Here is a 14,980-nt window from a genome sequence, read left to right on the forward strand (position 1 = left end):
TAACCAGGCCTGTTCAGGTTTGAAATTCAGCAGATGCCAGCATTGACAATTTTGTTAACTCATAGTCCCCACTCCCGCTGCGCAGCCCATGACACATGCATGAGATCACAGGTCGGGGAGGGGGGGGGGCGCCAAGGATGCTTCTCGCCTGGCGTGCAATCTGTTGTAAGACCGGCCCTGCTTTTATGCACCTTCAAAATTAATTTAGAAGGCATTACTTGTTACCTACACGTACTGCGAAGACCCTGTGAAACCAGCCCTACTGTGACAAGACCACACAGACCAAGAAGAATACTAAACCACGACTACATACTCAACCAGAGAAGATGGAGCAATGAGACTCAAGCCTCGGTATCCAAAAATCACCGCTGATGGATACAAATCTACCAGTAAGAAGAAGCGCTACACGTACTTCGTTGCAGTTTTTTTCTCGTTTTAATAAATGTTTCATGTTTTTGGCTTTTAGGTTGGGTCTAGCAGATTAGAGACAAACAGAAAAACCTTGGAATGTCCCAGTTGGCATAAAGTGTTGCCCACAGATGCATACCAGTGATGCCATGTTTTGGTGGTGCCAAATAGTCCTTAGCCTAAGGCACTGTCTGGGTAAAGGCATGTTCTGCATCCACTCCTCCTGAACCCTCACTTCACTGGATCGGATCACCAGCTTTCCACGCAACATATCTGCTTTAGTGTGTCTTCCTGCATTAACTCCAAAAACATTTGCACCATACAGCAGCAAACACTACTGGCATCCGTGCAGGGTCGATAATATCACTGCATCACCCAGAGACACATCCGAGGAGGGTGAGGTAAATACATACGTTTCCAGGCATACTTTATGTTTTTATGCAATATGTTCTGTTCTGTAGCCTTCAGTCCTGCGTCACTGCTGCCCTCCGTTACAGAAGAATTAATGGTTCGTTATGCGTATCCACCGGCAATTGCTGAGCCCTATGTACTCAGCATGCCCTATGCCGCAGGGGATGGCTCCACCTCCACGCTTAGCCTGCGCCTCAGACCGGGTCACTAACCCTCCCTCCGGCGTAGGAGGAGTCCAGGGCCAGCCCTTGGCTGTGCAGGGTCACGCGCTGTGAAAAAATAAAAACAAGCCCGAGCTCAGCCTGACAGATCACTTGAAGATTGACACGCGGCTAAAGCCAATCCTCCTCTGCGTTGTGGTGCACATAGCCAATCAGAGCTCAGGTGGGCTGGGCCGCGCGTCGCTTATTGCATTGGTGTGCTGGGTTTTGGCATGCAGAGAGATGGGGTGCGAGTAGCTCTTGGTGCCTTTTCCCCGGCGCGCACTGCGGCTGTGACCACCTACGCCAGGTAAGTCTGCACCGGCACAGTGCCAGCGCCGCCCCCCCCTCCTGAGCTGCTCATGTTTGTGCCCTCTTCTTGTCCGGAAAGGGCTGTATTCTTTTTTGGAGACAGGAAGCCCAGCTCAGGGTGGTGGAGGTCCTCTGCAACTTGGAACCAGACAGTCCCTCCCTCACCTGAAGTTTAATCCACTGCGCGGAGGGATTTTGGGGCAAGCACTGTATCCACATACCTTGGCATAAACTCAAAATGCTTACTTCACTGCAGAAAGTCACGGTTGTAATGCGGATCCCCCTCACAGAAATTCTGGTGAAATTCGAACTATGTTGTTTGTATGAATTTCAGAGTCATTGTACAAAACAGGTATTGTGGACTCCAAAAGCAAGTACAACGTATTGGCCGAGACCTTGCTTGTGATGGCTGCTTAAAAATTAAGATTATCACCCCTCGTGTAAAGTTTCTCTTGGCAATAACTGTGCATAATAACGTCCTGCCTCACTCGTCTACTGTACTTTTGGCTTGTGGCTCACAAGCAAGTGTGTGCTTTGAGTTTTCTTGACATAAGGTGCATGTGATCTGTTTGGCACGTAAGGCTGTTCGTTTGGGTTTCTGCCAGCAAGCAGGTGACTGCTGTTTAATTGTTCCTCATTTCTCCATCTTGTCACAGGAGACGCTATATTTGGTATAGCCAGGAGGTATTATTTTTAAAATCAGCTAGACAACTACTGTGCAGGTTAACTTCCAGGATGAAGGCTGGACAGTTGTGCTTGCCGGTAGACAATGCATTTGGGATCTCTAGCATGAGGTTGCGCAGTGGGCTTGCTGCCTTAGGTCGGGCTTTCTCCTCTACTACTTCTGCCCACTGCCTTCACGTGTGATGGCTGCCCATGCAGCGCTTGTTCATCCTATTAGCCTTTAAATTCAGGGGCTGCAGTGACCCCCTACGCCCCTTGCTCCCTATAACGTGGCTGTCTTTCTTCGTAGCTCGCACCTTCTTTACAATATCCAAGCCCTGTTTAATCTGTCAGCTCCCCGTCTCCACTACTTGCCCCTTGCTTTCAAGAACATTGCCTCTACACAGACAGGCCTTCAGTTCCTTCCTCAAAATGCACCACCCACCAAGGAAGGCGCACAATTGCAAACTTGCGCCACCTCCATGCACTGCTAAGACTAACACCAAGGACATCAAAGATAACATCACAAATGTCATACAAGATGAAATCGCATATCTTGGCCACTTCTTTGTGTTCACTGACATATCTAGGTCACGTGGTTTTGTTCAATGCTGGAGACAATTTTAAAAATCAAAAGTGCTACATATGTACCTTGTTGTATGTAGTTAAGGCACTTTTCTTAGTATTTGGCCTCAGTTCATGGTGCACATACATGAGGGAAAATAACCAAGCCTCAAACACACAATTCATTTGTGTACTTCATTATAAAGTCTAATATCACTGTAATGTTTTGCTGATGTTTTTTTCTTTCCTCCTTACTGAAGTTTCCCTGTATGTGCCTCAGATTTGCATGCATTGTGTGTCTTCATGTGTATTGTTTATAGTAACACAAGTATTTAGTAAGTCTTGATTTATTAGCTATTTATTCCATGTTCATCATTACTCAAATCTCTCTTGAGCTTATTTTACTATCCAAAATTACCAGATTAAAAATATTGTACTTCTATAGACCAGGCTGCAGCCATTGCCGATGTGTGTGTAATTAGGTTCCTGTATTAACAACACTCCAATAACATGTTTTGTTCAGATGAGTACATTTGTTAATACATTAAGTAGTTCATGTTAGGTTTCACGATCACCCCTGACATATTGTTACTAACATTATAAACACAACTCCTTTTAGACACATTTTATCAAAATTAATTTCATATGTGATGTCATCAATGACATTTGTTATGTTATCTTTAATATCCTGGGTCTTAGTCTTAGTCAAGGCATGACGAGGCAAGGGATGGGGAACAGAGGGAAGACCAAGACAACGATCTTACTGGGCCAGGTGACATTGAGATCATGCAAGTTGAGGGGAAAGTGATTTATGGTTGCTTAGCTTACCATAACTGGTGAATTTCAAGGGTGTTTCTGTTTTTTACTTGTAACCATAATGTCTCTTTAACGTATTCTTTTTTTTTTTCATTGAATTTCATGGGTTTTTGTTAGTGTAACTTAACCATAACATTCCTTTTAATGTTTTGTCTGTGAACGTAATAGATTTTTATGAGTGAAAATGTTTCATGTTACATCAATGTATATAAGTTCTTAATTCCTCTCAACATATATGAAAGAACTGTAAACCTTTAACAAACATTTTTTTTGCAATGCATACTATTGTGTGACGTTATCAGCAGCGTATGCTTGAATTGTATTGGGCATGAGGCTCGACCATTACCCCAGCCGACCCCCAAAACACTCCCTTTATCCACTGCACCTACCCTGCATCCTAATTTCACTATACCATCATAATGTGATCAATGCGCAGTGTTCATGGCTGGTAGCCCTGGCCCGTTTCAACAATCCATGGGGCTTGGATTTCGGCAATGCCACATTCCCCAATATGCAAATCATAGTACACATTTATTCTTGCTTGCTCAGGGCCAGGCCCATTGCCCACGTACCAAAGTTATATCACCATCTTTTGTACTTGCATTTTGACCCTTTAGAAAAAATAAAACGCAGGGCAGATTTACAAAAGCATGCTTTCAGATCCTGGCAAGTGCTCCTCGCGCACCTTTGCTGCAATGTCGTCCAACAGTTTGGGCTGCAGCCGCAAGCACAATTTTTATTTATTTATTTATTTTCCCCATTCAAACCTTGGGCTTTTGCCATACTGGATGCCCCAATAAGCAAATCAGTGTACACAATTGTCCTTGCTCGGGGCCAGGCCCATTGCCCAGGTACCAAAGTTATATCACCATTTTTTTGTACTTGCATTTTGACCCTTTAGAAAAAATAAAAAGCAGGACATATTTGCAAAACCATGCTTTGAAGTCCTTGCTGATGCTCATCGCAAATGTTTGCAGCAATCCTGTCATGCCCTCTTACTTTCCCCCATGCTTCAATAAAGATGGGCTCTATAGGCATAAAGTTTATATATGTGGATACCATATGTGGCAATGAAGCAAATAGCGCACACCCTGCCGGTTCATTCCCTACTGGTGTAGATAACATGCAAAATATCTGTAATATACATTGTAATTATTTGCCCATCCTGCACTTCATCACCTACTTCCAGAATTGATTTAAGAAATCCAACTACGCCAGTTTAATGTCCTATTTACAATCTGAAGACCAGTGTTGTGCGACAGAGAGGCTTTGTAATGTTAATAGAGGTTTCCTTCTAATGTTAGACGACCACAAGACAAGTACTTCTCTAGACACATTAGTGGTGGGCAGCTTCTCTACTACATTCAGCAATTTCCCCATTGAGTAATGTTAGGCAAAGTTTGTATGCAGTACCCTCTGGGACCACTACACGCAACTCTGACCACAGGTATAGGAAACACAACCTTTGGTATAAGCTTGTACTACCCAGTTTTGGTAGTGTGTTGAGCAGCCAGTCTTATCACAAGAGGGGGTCAATGCGAGCTGTAGTGGAGTTACACAGAGATTCACAGTTACAAGTATTCAAATAAACTCTTGCACTCAAGGTTTCTTGCATAAACAATTATTAATTTATTTAACAATTATTAATTTGTCAGTTAGAATAAGGCTTCTTCAGAAGGGAGCAATATAATAGTAATACACAAATACACTTCAGTACTGTACACTCTTAGTTTCTAAATCAGTAAAGACCCTTTTGGGATGGCCCACAGACACAACCTACACACACAGGTGACTTCAATAGCTAGGGTGCTGGGGAATTTAATATCTTACTGTAGGCATTTAGAATACTCTTAGAAGTTGGTAGAAGGCAAAGGTTATTAGAACAACAAGAGACCACAAATATTCTTAAGCGGGCAAATACTTTTGGATCCCTCAAGAAGTCATACCATTCAATAGGCTAAGCCAAAGTCAATGGGCAAAAGTCTTGTATAGGATGAAGCACTTCTGGTAAGTAAATGGAAAAGTCTTTTCACAAGTTCTTAGTTCTTAGGAGTCTTTGATGAAAAGAAGAATCAAATGTAGGGCCACAAACTGATTAGACTTATGAGTTGTAGAGGTTGCCAGCACTCTACATTAAGAGGTAAGTTCTCTCAGACTTTTTACAGCACCTTAGAAATGAAGAAAAAGATGCAGTTGATGACTTCTGTTCCTGTGCAGCTCTGCAGATTTCTCTGTTACTGGGCCTCAGTAGTGGGGACAAGAGGGAGGACGTCGGGGGGGACTCCTGCAATGCACTGGGACGGTCAAAACTCGCAACCGGCAAACTTCACTTTCAGTGGTTGTTCAGTGTTTCCGCTCCTCGCGTCTACCGCAAATAGCAACACCGCGGTTCCTGGCTGTCAGGATTGACTTTCCTTGCTTCTGGGGTCCCGCAATGCACACAATCTGGTGTTCCTCTTCCTGGCTATACGGTTTCCAGCAGCAACTCAGTGGAAATTCAATCAGCTCCGAGATGGATGTCCAGGTGGCTTACTTTGGAGTTGATTGGTCCCACCAACTCAAGGGGAGAAGTCGTCCATGCAGGGGCTTCTGTCGATGTAAACTTGTTGCTTCGGCACTGCAGCAGGGCTTCACCTGCAAACCACCGGTCCAGGAGTTGCAGCAGGTGTCCTCTTCAAGTTCTTCTTCGGTTCCTTCATCCAGTGGTCGAGTCTGCCTTCCAAGCCAAAAGACTCACCTTTTATTCAGTTCTCTCCTATTCATTCCAACCTAGCTGTCAGTCAGCCAGCCAGCCAATCATCACATATTGCATTTGGGTCTCCTAAGAGACTAAGCACAGGGAGTTTCGGGCACCTCCCTCACTTCCTGCCTACCCCAGACACCCTGGAGCCACAGGCGGGCTTCACTCGTGAATGCTGCCAAAGGCCAAATGAACAATGCGCGCTAAACCAGGTTTGGTCTCTGGAGTAAATCTCAAGAAGGACCTTTCCACAAAGAAATGGCAAAAAAAGACAGGGGCCATTTTGACAAAGATGGCTCCCATGGGTGCTTTACTGTAGCTGCGAACACAGCCCGCGGTAAAGGCACACCATGGTAGTTCAAACTAAACCATTGCCACCAGCCATTCAGTGAGAAAAGGATAACATAACATTTTTTACATGACAAGCTAGACAAAGTGGATACTAAGTAACCCCTGGGTCTAGAAAGTTACAATGGTAAGTAAAGTTAATTCTGATGTTTGTTAATCTGCTTAGAATCACATGCTGTGCATAGGTCCGACATCCAGTGGTCACTGCGGAGTATTGCATTTTGTTTTTCGTAGTCGAAAAGGGGACGTCGACAAGGCGTGTCTGTAACACTATCCCTATAGTGACGTGCGTTGTACCCACAATCCCTCACGCGTCGAGGTCCCTCAGATTGTTTTTTTCCACCCAGTTTCTGGTCGCCTTTCGCGGAGCTCCTAGAGAGACATTGCTATACTTGCCACGGACCTCGGTCCTTTGTCATAACTTAATATACTGATAACAATCCCTCCCCCTCGACGTTAGCTGTGAAGCTGTTTCTCCGCCGAACTGATTTTCGACGGAGAGGAAGAGCGGAGGAGATCCTTCGGCGCTGCCGAACACGTGGCCTGGCCTCGACGGCCAACTTACAGTAGGGAGAGTGGGGGTTAGAACTTTGTCTCTTCTCTTTGAGAATGTCTTTCTTTCTCCCCTTTCTTTCCCTTGGGGTTGTTATCGCCAGCTATTATTGCCTCAGCTATGGAGAGGACACCATTTAAGTTTTGCCCACGCTGCAGGGGCAAATATACTTGGAAAGATAAGCACAAGCTCTGTAATCGTTGCTTACCCCTCGATCACATAGAGAACAGCTGCGCAGCCTGCAAGCTCTTAAAACCCAGGACTCTTAAAGAACGTAGGGTTAAGAGGTGGGCGGACTACGCGATGTCGAAGTCAGTTTCCTCACCCGCTGCCGCTGTTACTGAAAGTGACGAGGAGTGCGATAACTCAACGTCCGTTACGGAAGTCATGAACCCCCAGAAGGAGCGCTCCTGCTCCTCGTCGTCCGTCCCCGGCCCCGACGGGCTCGGCTCACGCCCTGCTTATGGGGATGAACACCCCGGCGACAAGGACGCACACAAACCCCATAAGGCTAAACACACTACCCACGGCTCTTCTTCGTCGAGAACGAAGGATCCATCAGCGCCGAAGGGGACGCAGGGCACTCCGGCGTCTACCGCAGACCGTAAAGGTCACAAGCCCCACCCGCAAACGCAGCCGCGACCAGCGATTGGGCTTCCATCTAACACGGGCGCTACCCCAAAAACATCCGACGCAACGCTCCATAGAGCGACCGTCGAGGTACAACGCGCAACGCACACAACGTCGACACCAGAGCCCTCGACGGACAAGATCGTGGTCGAGAGCCTAGCGAGAATTGTCGCCGAAGACAAACGGACACGGACGACGAAACAAACGTCGAATACCGCGTCGAAAAAACATAAAAGTAGCCAGGAACTGCCCCTTTCTCCAAAGGACGCTTCCGAACTACCTGAAGGCTTTTCAGAAGGAGACGGGAACCTCTCGTCGACGTTGTGGGAGCGTTCGAAACGATTCGAAGGCGAAAACACTAATTTCCCCCCTCTAGACTATTCAGGGGTACCCCATGAGACCCTTGAAAGACTCCATTCTTGCATGGAGAAAATGGAAAGGTTTCTAGGAAACCAAGACCCACCCACTCACAAAAGACAAAGAGAATGGCCACAGGATGACCCTAGAGTCAAGATTCCTAGGCTGGTTGACCTCACTGAGGAGGAGCAATACCTCCAAGAAGATGAGGAGGGTTTGGGTGGAGAAGAAGAGGTAGAACTTGAGGAAGAGGGGTTCGAAGAAGATCCTTACACCACTGCTACAGGTTTTGAAGAGGATTCAGCTACCTCGCAGCCCTGGCATTCACCGTCAGGGCAGCCTTGGCAATCCCCATCAGTACATTCAGACCCTGATGCCTTTCTCCCTTCTCCTCTCAAGGATTCACATGGGAACTCCTCTCCCATAGATGACCAACCTTCCCTCAATGCACTATTGCGCAAGGCAGCAGCGCATTTTGAAATTGATACAGGGGAAACTCTTCCAGACATTGACTTTGTAGAAAAAGTCATCAAAGAAAAAGCCCCTGTTAGCCAATCTATTCCACTCCTGGCTTCTATTAAAAGAAGAATTTCTCCCTCCCTTACTAACCCAGCTTTAGTAAGAGGGGTCAACCCTAGAATAGAAAAGCTCTTCAGCCCTTCATCCTCTGACCCTTTATACATCAGAGGACACTCTATTCCGGACTCCCTTGTGGTTACCAACACAAGAAAAAGAGCAGGGGTGCCACTATCCACTAGTGAAGCACCTCCAGACAAAGAAGGCAAAAAACTCTACGCACTGGGGAAGAGAATCACGACCTCCGCCGCCTTCTCTACTAGAATTGCTAATAACAACTCACTTTTAGCTAGCTACGCAGATGCACAGTGGAACAAGCTGCGCAGCGAAGCAGAGGAAGCACCTGAACCTCTGCGTTCTCGCCTGCTAGCTATAATATCAGAGGGCACACTGGTAAACCAGGGCATCGTTAAGAACTCCCTAGATGCCGCTGAGACAGCTGGCCGCTCCCTAGTGCAGGGAATACTTCTCAAACGCCACGTTTGGCTACGCAATTCAGGTTTTAAGCCCGAAACCCAAGCCTCCCTCATAAATAAACCCATTGAACAGACGCATCTGTTTGGGAAAGCAGTAGATGAGGCCCTAGAACATGCTAAAAAAGAGTTTGATACCATCAAGACTCTTGATCAAATTTCTAGGCCCCCTAACAGGCGAGGCTATGGTAATAAACGCTCCTTTCGTGGCCAAAGACAGCAGCAGAACCAACAACAACAATATTACTCTGGCTCCAACTGGCCCACTAACCAGGGTAACACCCATTTCAGTCAAAGAGGCCAACGCTGTGGCAGAGGAAGAGGTCGTGGCTCCAGCCCCAGAGGTTCCACGCCCAATACCAGCAAATGACCCGAAAATTCGGGTCCCCTCCCATGCATCACCGGTCGGGGGCCGGCTAACATCATTCCTTTTAGCATGGGAGGGAATCACGTCAGACCGTTGGGTATTATCCACCATAGCCCACGGATACTGCATCGAGTTCAACGGTTCCCCGAAGTACAAACCCCCACGGAACCGACGCATGACACCGCAACACCTCTCCATTCTTCTTCAAGAGGTGGAAGAACTACTGAAGAAAGAAGCTATAGAGCCCGTCCCCCTATCACAGGTAACAGAAGGTATTTATTCAGTGTACTTCCTTGTACCCAAACAGGACTTAACCATGCGCCCTGTATTAGATCTGCGCCCAGCGAACATATTTGTCAAACCCCAAAAGTTTCGTATGGTGACCTTACAGGAGGTAATCCCACTGTTATCACAAGGGGATTACATGACAACACTGGACATGAAAGATGCATACTTTCATATTTTAATTTTGACATCGCACAGAAAATACCTCCGGTTCAAGATAGAGGACAAACACTACCAGTTCAGAGTACTACCCTTCGGGATAGCATCTGCACCAAGGGTATTCACGAAAGTACTGGCAGTGGCAGCGGCCCACCTGCGCAGATTGTCCATCCCGGTATACCCTTACCTCGACGACTGGCTCATAACAGGGGATTCTTACGAAACATGCTTCTCCAATACCCAAAAGACCGTAGACCTTTTGTCCCAACTGGGCTTCTCCATCAACGAAAAGAAGTCCAGCTTAGACCCCAGCCAAATCAAACAATTCCTAGGGGCTCTAATTCGAACAAAGGACGGCCTCGTATTCCCCTCCAACGAGAGGGTCCAAAACATGCTGTTTCAGATTCCCCATTATGTAGCAGGCCAAGAGGTGACGGTACGCAAAGCAATGCGCTTGCTAGGGATGATGGCGTCATGTATTTATTTGGTACCTCACGCGCGCCTGCGCATGCGCCCAATGCAAGAGTGGCTCTACAGCCAGTGGTGTCAGGCCAGCGGACAATGGGACGATCTAGTGGTGGTCTCGCAGGCCTTGGTTCTCTCGCTACGGTGGTGGACAAAAGAAAACCTGTTATTAGGGAAAACTTTTGCCACACCCGCAGTGGAAGCCACTCTAACCACAGACGCATCCCTTACAGGATGGGGGGCTCACCTATCCCATCAGACGGCCCACGGAGTTTGGACTACGAGCTTAACATCCAAGCATATAAACCTGCTGGAACTACTAGCGTTGTTCAAAGCACTGAAAGCCTTTCAGAAACGGCTACAAGGAAAGACAGTGATGGTCCTCACAGACAGCACCACAGCCATGTACTACCTCAACAAGCAAGGAGGCACTCGCTCTCCAGGACTGTCCAAACTGTCCCAGAACATATGGAAGTGGGCTCTCAGACACAACATGTTCCTACTATCACAACATGTACCAGGGGAACTCAATCTTCTAGCAGACAAACTCAGCAGAGACTTCCCCCTGCCCGGAGAGTACGAATGGCAATTACACAAAGACATCGTCTTAGACGTCTTCACTCAATGGGGATTCCCGGAAATAGACCTGTTCGCAACTCTGGAAAACTCACAATGCCAAAGTTACTCCTCCAGGTACCCCCAGAACCAGTCCAAGGGGAACGGTCTGTCGATTCTATGGTCAGGGAAATTTGTTTACGCCTTTCCCCCGACTCCCCTTCTCAACAAAGTGGTGCACAAGATGCATCAGGAGCAGGTTACAATGATACTAGTGGCCCCAATGTGGGCCCGGCAGCCATGGTTCGCTCACTTGATGGAGATGTCCCTATCTCCCCCAGTGAAACTTCCCTGCCCGTACAACATGCTGTCACAAGACAAGGGCAGAACACTGCATCCATGCCCTCAGACCATGAACTTAGCAGCCTGGCTCCTGAGATCATAGAATTTGGACATTTACAACTCCCACAGAGATGTATGGACATCCTCAGGGAAGCCAGAAAACCTAATACTCGACACTGCTATTCTAGCAAATGGAAAAGATTCGTTATCTGGTGTAGAGGTACTAGCATCAACCCAGTTGACTGCTCTCCTACTGACATTATTCTATACTTGACCCATTTACTGGATTCAGGTTTAGTGTTCAATTCCATTAAAGTCCACCTAGCGGCACTTTCTGCATACACCACTTCACAACTTAAAGTGTCGTGGTGGAAGATACGAGTTATCGAAGCCTTCATGGAGGGGGTAAAGAGGATACACCCTCCGATAGCTAACCCAGCTCCCGGATGGGACTTAAATGTGGTACTTTCCAGACTCATGGGCCCTCCCTTCGAACCCATGCACAAGGCAACTCTTAAAGATATCACCCTTAAGACTGCTTTCCTAATAGCTATCACCTCCATTAGGAGAGTAAGTGAACTACAGGCTCTTTCTGTACTAGACCCCTTCGTAACAGTTCCCAAAGATAAGGTGGTTCTACGCACACACCCAAGGTTTGCACCTAAATTCATCTCGAAATTTCATGTAAACCAAACTATAGAACTACCAACGTTCTTTTAAAACCCTTCCAGCTCGGGAGAAAAAAGTCTGCATACACTAGATGTACGCAGAGCTGTCATGTTCTACATGGAAAGAACCAGACCACTGAGAAAGACTAATCAGTTCTTTGTCTCGGTGGCAGCAGGAAGAGAAGGAGATGCGGTCTCAAAATCCACTATATCAAGATGGATTGTTCAATGCATCACTCTCTGTTACACTCTTGCTAAGAGAGAACTACCCTTCAAGCCAAGAGCACATTCCACTCGAGGCACGGGGGCTTCCATAGCATTCATTGCAAATGTTCCCCTTGAGTCCATCTGCAAAGCGGCAACCTGGAGTTCTGTGCACACCTTTACAAAACACTACTGTCTAGATGCACACTCTAGATCTGATTCCCAGGTTGGGCAGGCAGTATTAAGACATCTTTTTTCTACTGTTCCTTCTCATAACCCACCGCCAACTCCGGGTACTGCTCGCTAGTCTATGCACAGCATGTGATTCTAAGCAGATTAACAAACATCAGAAGACAATGCATTACTTACCGTAAAAGCATTTCTGATGGTTGTATCTGCTTAGATTCACATGCGCCCACCCTTCCTCCCCGCTCGGATGGAAGGAACATAGACATCCTTTTATATATATTTCTCTCTTTTCTGTACTCACTCACGGCTAAAAGGCTCCCTCAGGGCAGAAAAATACAAACAGAGGGACCTCGACGCGTGAGGGATTGTGGGTACAACGCACGTCACTATAGGGATAGTGTTACAGACACGCCTTGTCGACGTCCCCTTTTCGACTACGAAAAACAAAATGCAATACTCCGCAGTGACCACTGGATGTCGGACCTATGCACAGCATGTGAATCTAAGCAGATACAACCATCAGAAATGCTTTTACGGTAAGTAATGCATTGTCTTTCACCTTACTGCTCTAGGAAACAGGAGTTTATCCAAGAGAAGGTATTTAAACCTTTGGGAAATCTGAAAGACATCCCTGTGCCACTGCAATGAAGGTGCTGTAGGACACAATGTAAAAGATGATGCCTATAGAGTTTCTCAGACTCTAAAACCAAAAGAAACACAGTGTTCAAAATCACAATAAAATACATGAGAGAGTGGGGAAAAAGGGTCACACTCTCTCTAGGTTAGAAAAATCAAGTCCTCAAAATCCAGCAAAGTTGCTATGGGTCTCTAAGGTGGAGGGAATTAGCACATTTCTGAGAATTCTCCCTAACAAGTACATGTTATTTAGTTTACATGGGCAAAATATATTCCTTTCTATTGACAACTAAATTCTCTCATACAGTGTTTCTGGTAGCACAAAATGAGCTGCTTTCTTCGACACAATCCTCTGTAATCTTTGTCAAGATCCGGGTGGCCAAAACCTCCTTTCTGTACACTATGTAGCCGAATAAACCTAGCAATTTTCGGTTTCTTCTTCTCGATCCACAAAAAGTCCTGAAAAACCTGATCAGTTATCTTCAACAATTTTTCAGAAAATCTAAGAGGCAATGACTGCATTACATAAAGAACTTTTGGTAATAGTCATCTTAATAGTGTTGACCTTAGCGTAGATACCCAAAGTTAAACGCTACAATTTTCTCACATCTCTTTTCAACATCTCCATGAACTCATTCAAGTTAAATTCTACAATATTCTTCAGATCTTTGATCAAATAAATACCTCAATATTTTAAATGAGAATTGGACCATTTACAATTCCAAACTGCTAAGTGGCCTCTCTTACAAATGACAGAGAGAGGAAACACCTCTGTCTTATCCCAATTAACTTTGTGGCCTGAAAGCCTACCCACCTTTTCAAAAGCATTTTTCAGGAGCATAATACCCTCTTCTGGATTGGAGAGAATCACCACCATATCATCTGCATAGGAGAGAATTCAGACCTCTTTTGCTCAAACAGACTGCTAATTCCTTGCTCACATCATATATATGCTGCTAATGGCTCTAGTGCAATATTAAATAGAAACAGTGACAGAGGACAGCACAGTCTCATGCCCCGCATAAAGGCGAACAAGTCAGATAAAATATTATTTGACCCTATCTTATCTTCCGCCGTATTATGTATCCAGATTCTTAAGTGTTAATAACTCTTACAGGCGTGTCTAAGGGTCTGGAAGGGATGATGACGACGGAATAGTGAAGACTGGTCAGCCCACAGTAGAAAAACTAAAATGGTATGGGAGAGACAAGGTTCAGAGGGGCCACGATGGTGGATTCTACACTCGGCCCAGCTACATGGGCTGCTTCAATCTTTAAAGAAATGTGAATCCAGATCGCAAAAAGGTTTTAGTTAGGGTATGTAGTTGGTCCATCCAAATATGGAGACCCCAAAAGATGCAGTGGTTAGTTAGGAGGGTTAGGGAGGTGATACGAGCTGATTAGAGATTAAGTCAGCTAGATCTCATTTTGAATTAAAGCTAGGAGGCCAGTATGTAAAGGATAATAGAGAACGAAAGACTAGGAGATGGATAATCAGACTACATACGTGTCGGGGGAAGAGTTTACTGTCAAGACTTCCTTATACACTAAAACTATTCCCTCTTCTGGGACGGGGAAGAAGGCTGCTGAGTACCAAGACCATTATGCAGTAAAGGAACATTGCCTGGGTCCCAAAGGGCGGTATAAATGGATGGTTCAGGTGGGGCTATGGAGATCGCTTGTGGAACGCTTGCAGGAGAAACTGGAGGTGGTACCAGTTGAAGCGCTTAGGAGCTGCAGAGTCGTTGCAATGGAAGGAGATTGTGGCAGGAGCATTTAAAACGTTCCTGGTAGCAGAGCTGGTATGCATACCTCCTGGAGTTGGAGAGGTTCCCTCTCCATACAACCGAGGTGGCAGAGATCCTGGAAGAGAGGCGTGCCGAGCCAGGAGCATCGACAGCCACAGAGAGCCTGACGACACAGAGAACACCACCTGGAGACAGCATACCCGGTGAGTCAAAGGAGCCTGAATGACTGAGATGCTGTGGGGTGAGCCGCGTGTTTTCTGCAAGTCAGTTCGCACGTGTGCATGAGGGACCGTTTAGTCAATCTGAATGCCG

The 14,980-nt window shown here is 46.2% G+C and overlaps 1 protein-coding gene across 2 annotated transcripts in view; it reads left to right on the forward strand.

The window, feature by feature from the left end:
* Positions 1 to 1,183: 1,183 nt before the first annotated feature.
* Positions 1,184 to 14,980, forward strand: part of RNF13 (ring finger protein 13) — a 1,183,896-nt gene continuing 1,170,099 nt past the window's right edge. Inside the window, exon 1 of one of the 2 annotated variants that reach the window (XM_069618372.1) lies at positions 1,184 to 1,329. In XM_069618372.1, the coding sequence (XP_069474473.1) occupies positions 1,253 to 1,329 (77 nt within the window). In that variant the 5' untranslated portion in view covers positions 1,184 to 1,252. The remainder of the gene's footprint in view (positions 1,330 to 14,980) is intronic. The other variant, XM_069618373.1, reaches the window with a different exon arrangement.

Source organism: Ambystoma mexicanum, chromosome 10 (assembly GCF_040938575.1).
Source record: "Ambystoma mexicanum isolate Mex_15411 chromosome 10, UKY_AmexF1_1, whole genome shotgun sequence".
Taxonomy (NCBI): Eukaryota; Metazoa; Chordata; class Amphibia; order Caudata; family Ambystomatidae; genus Ambystoma; species Ambystoma mexicanum.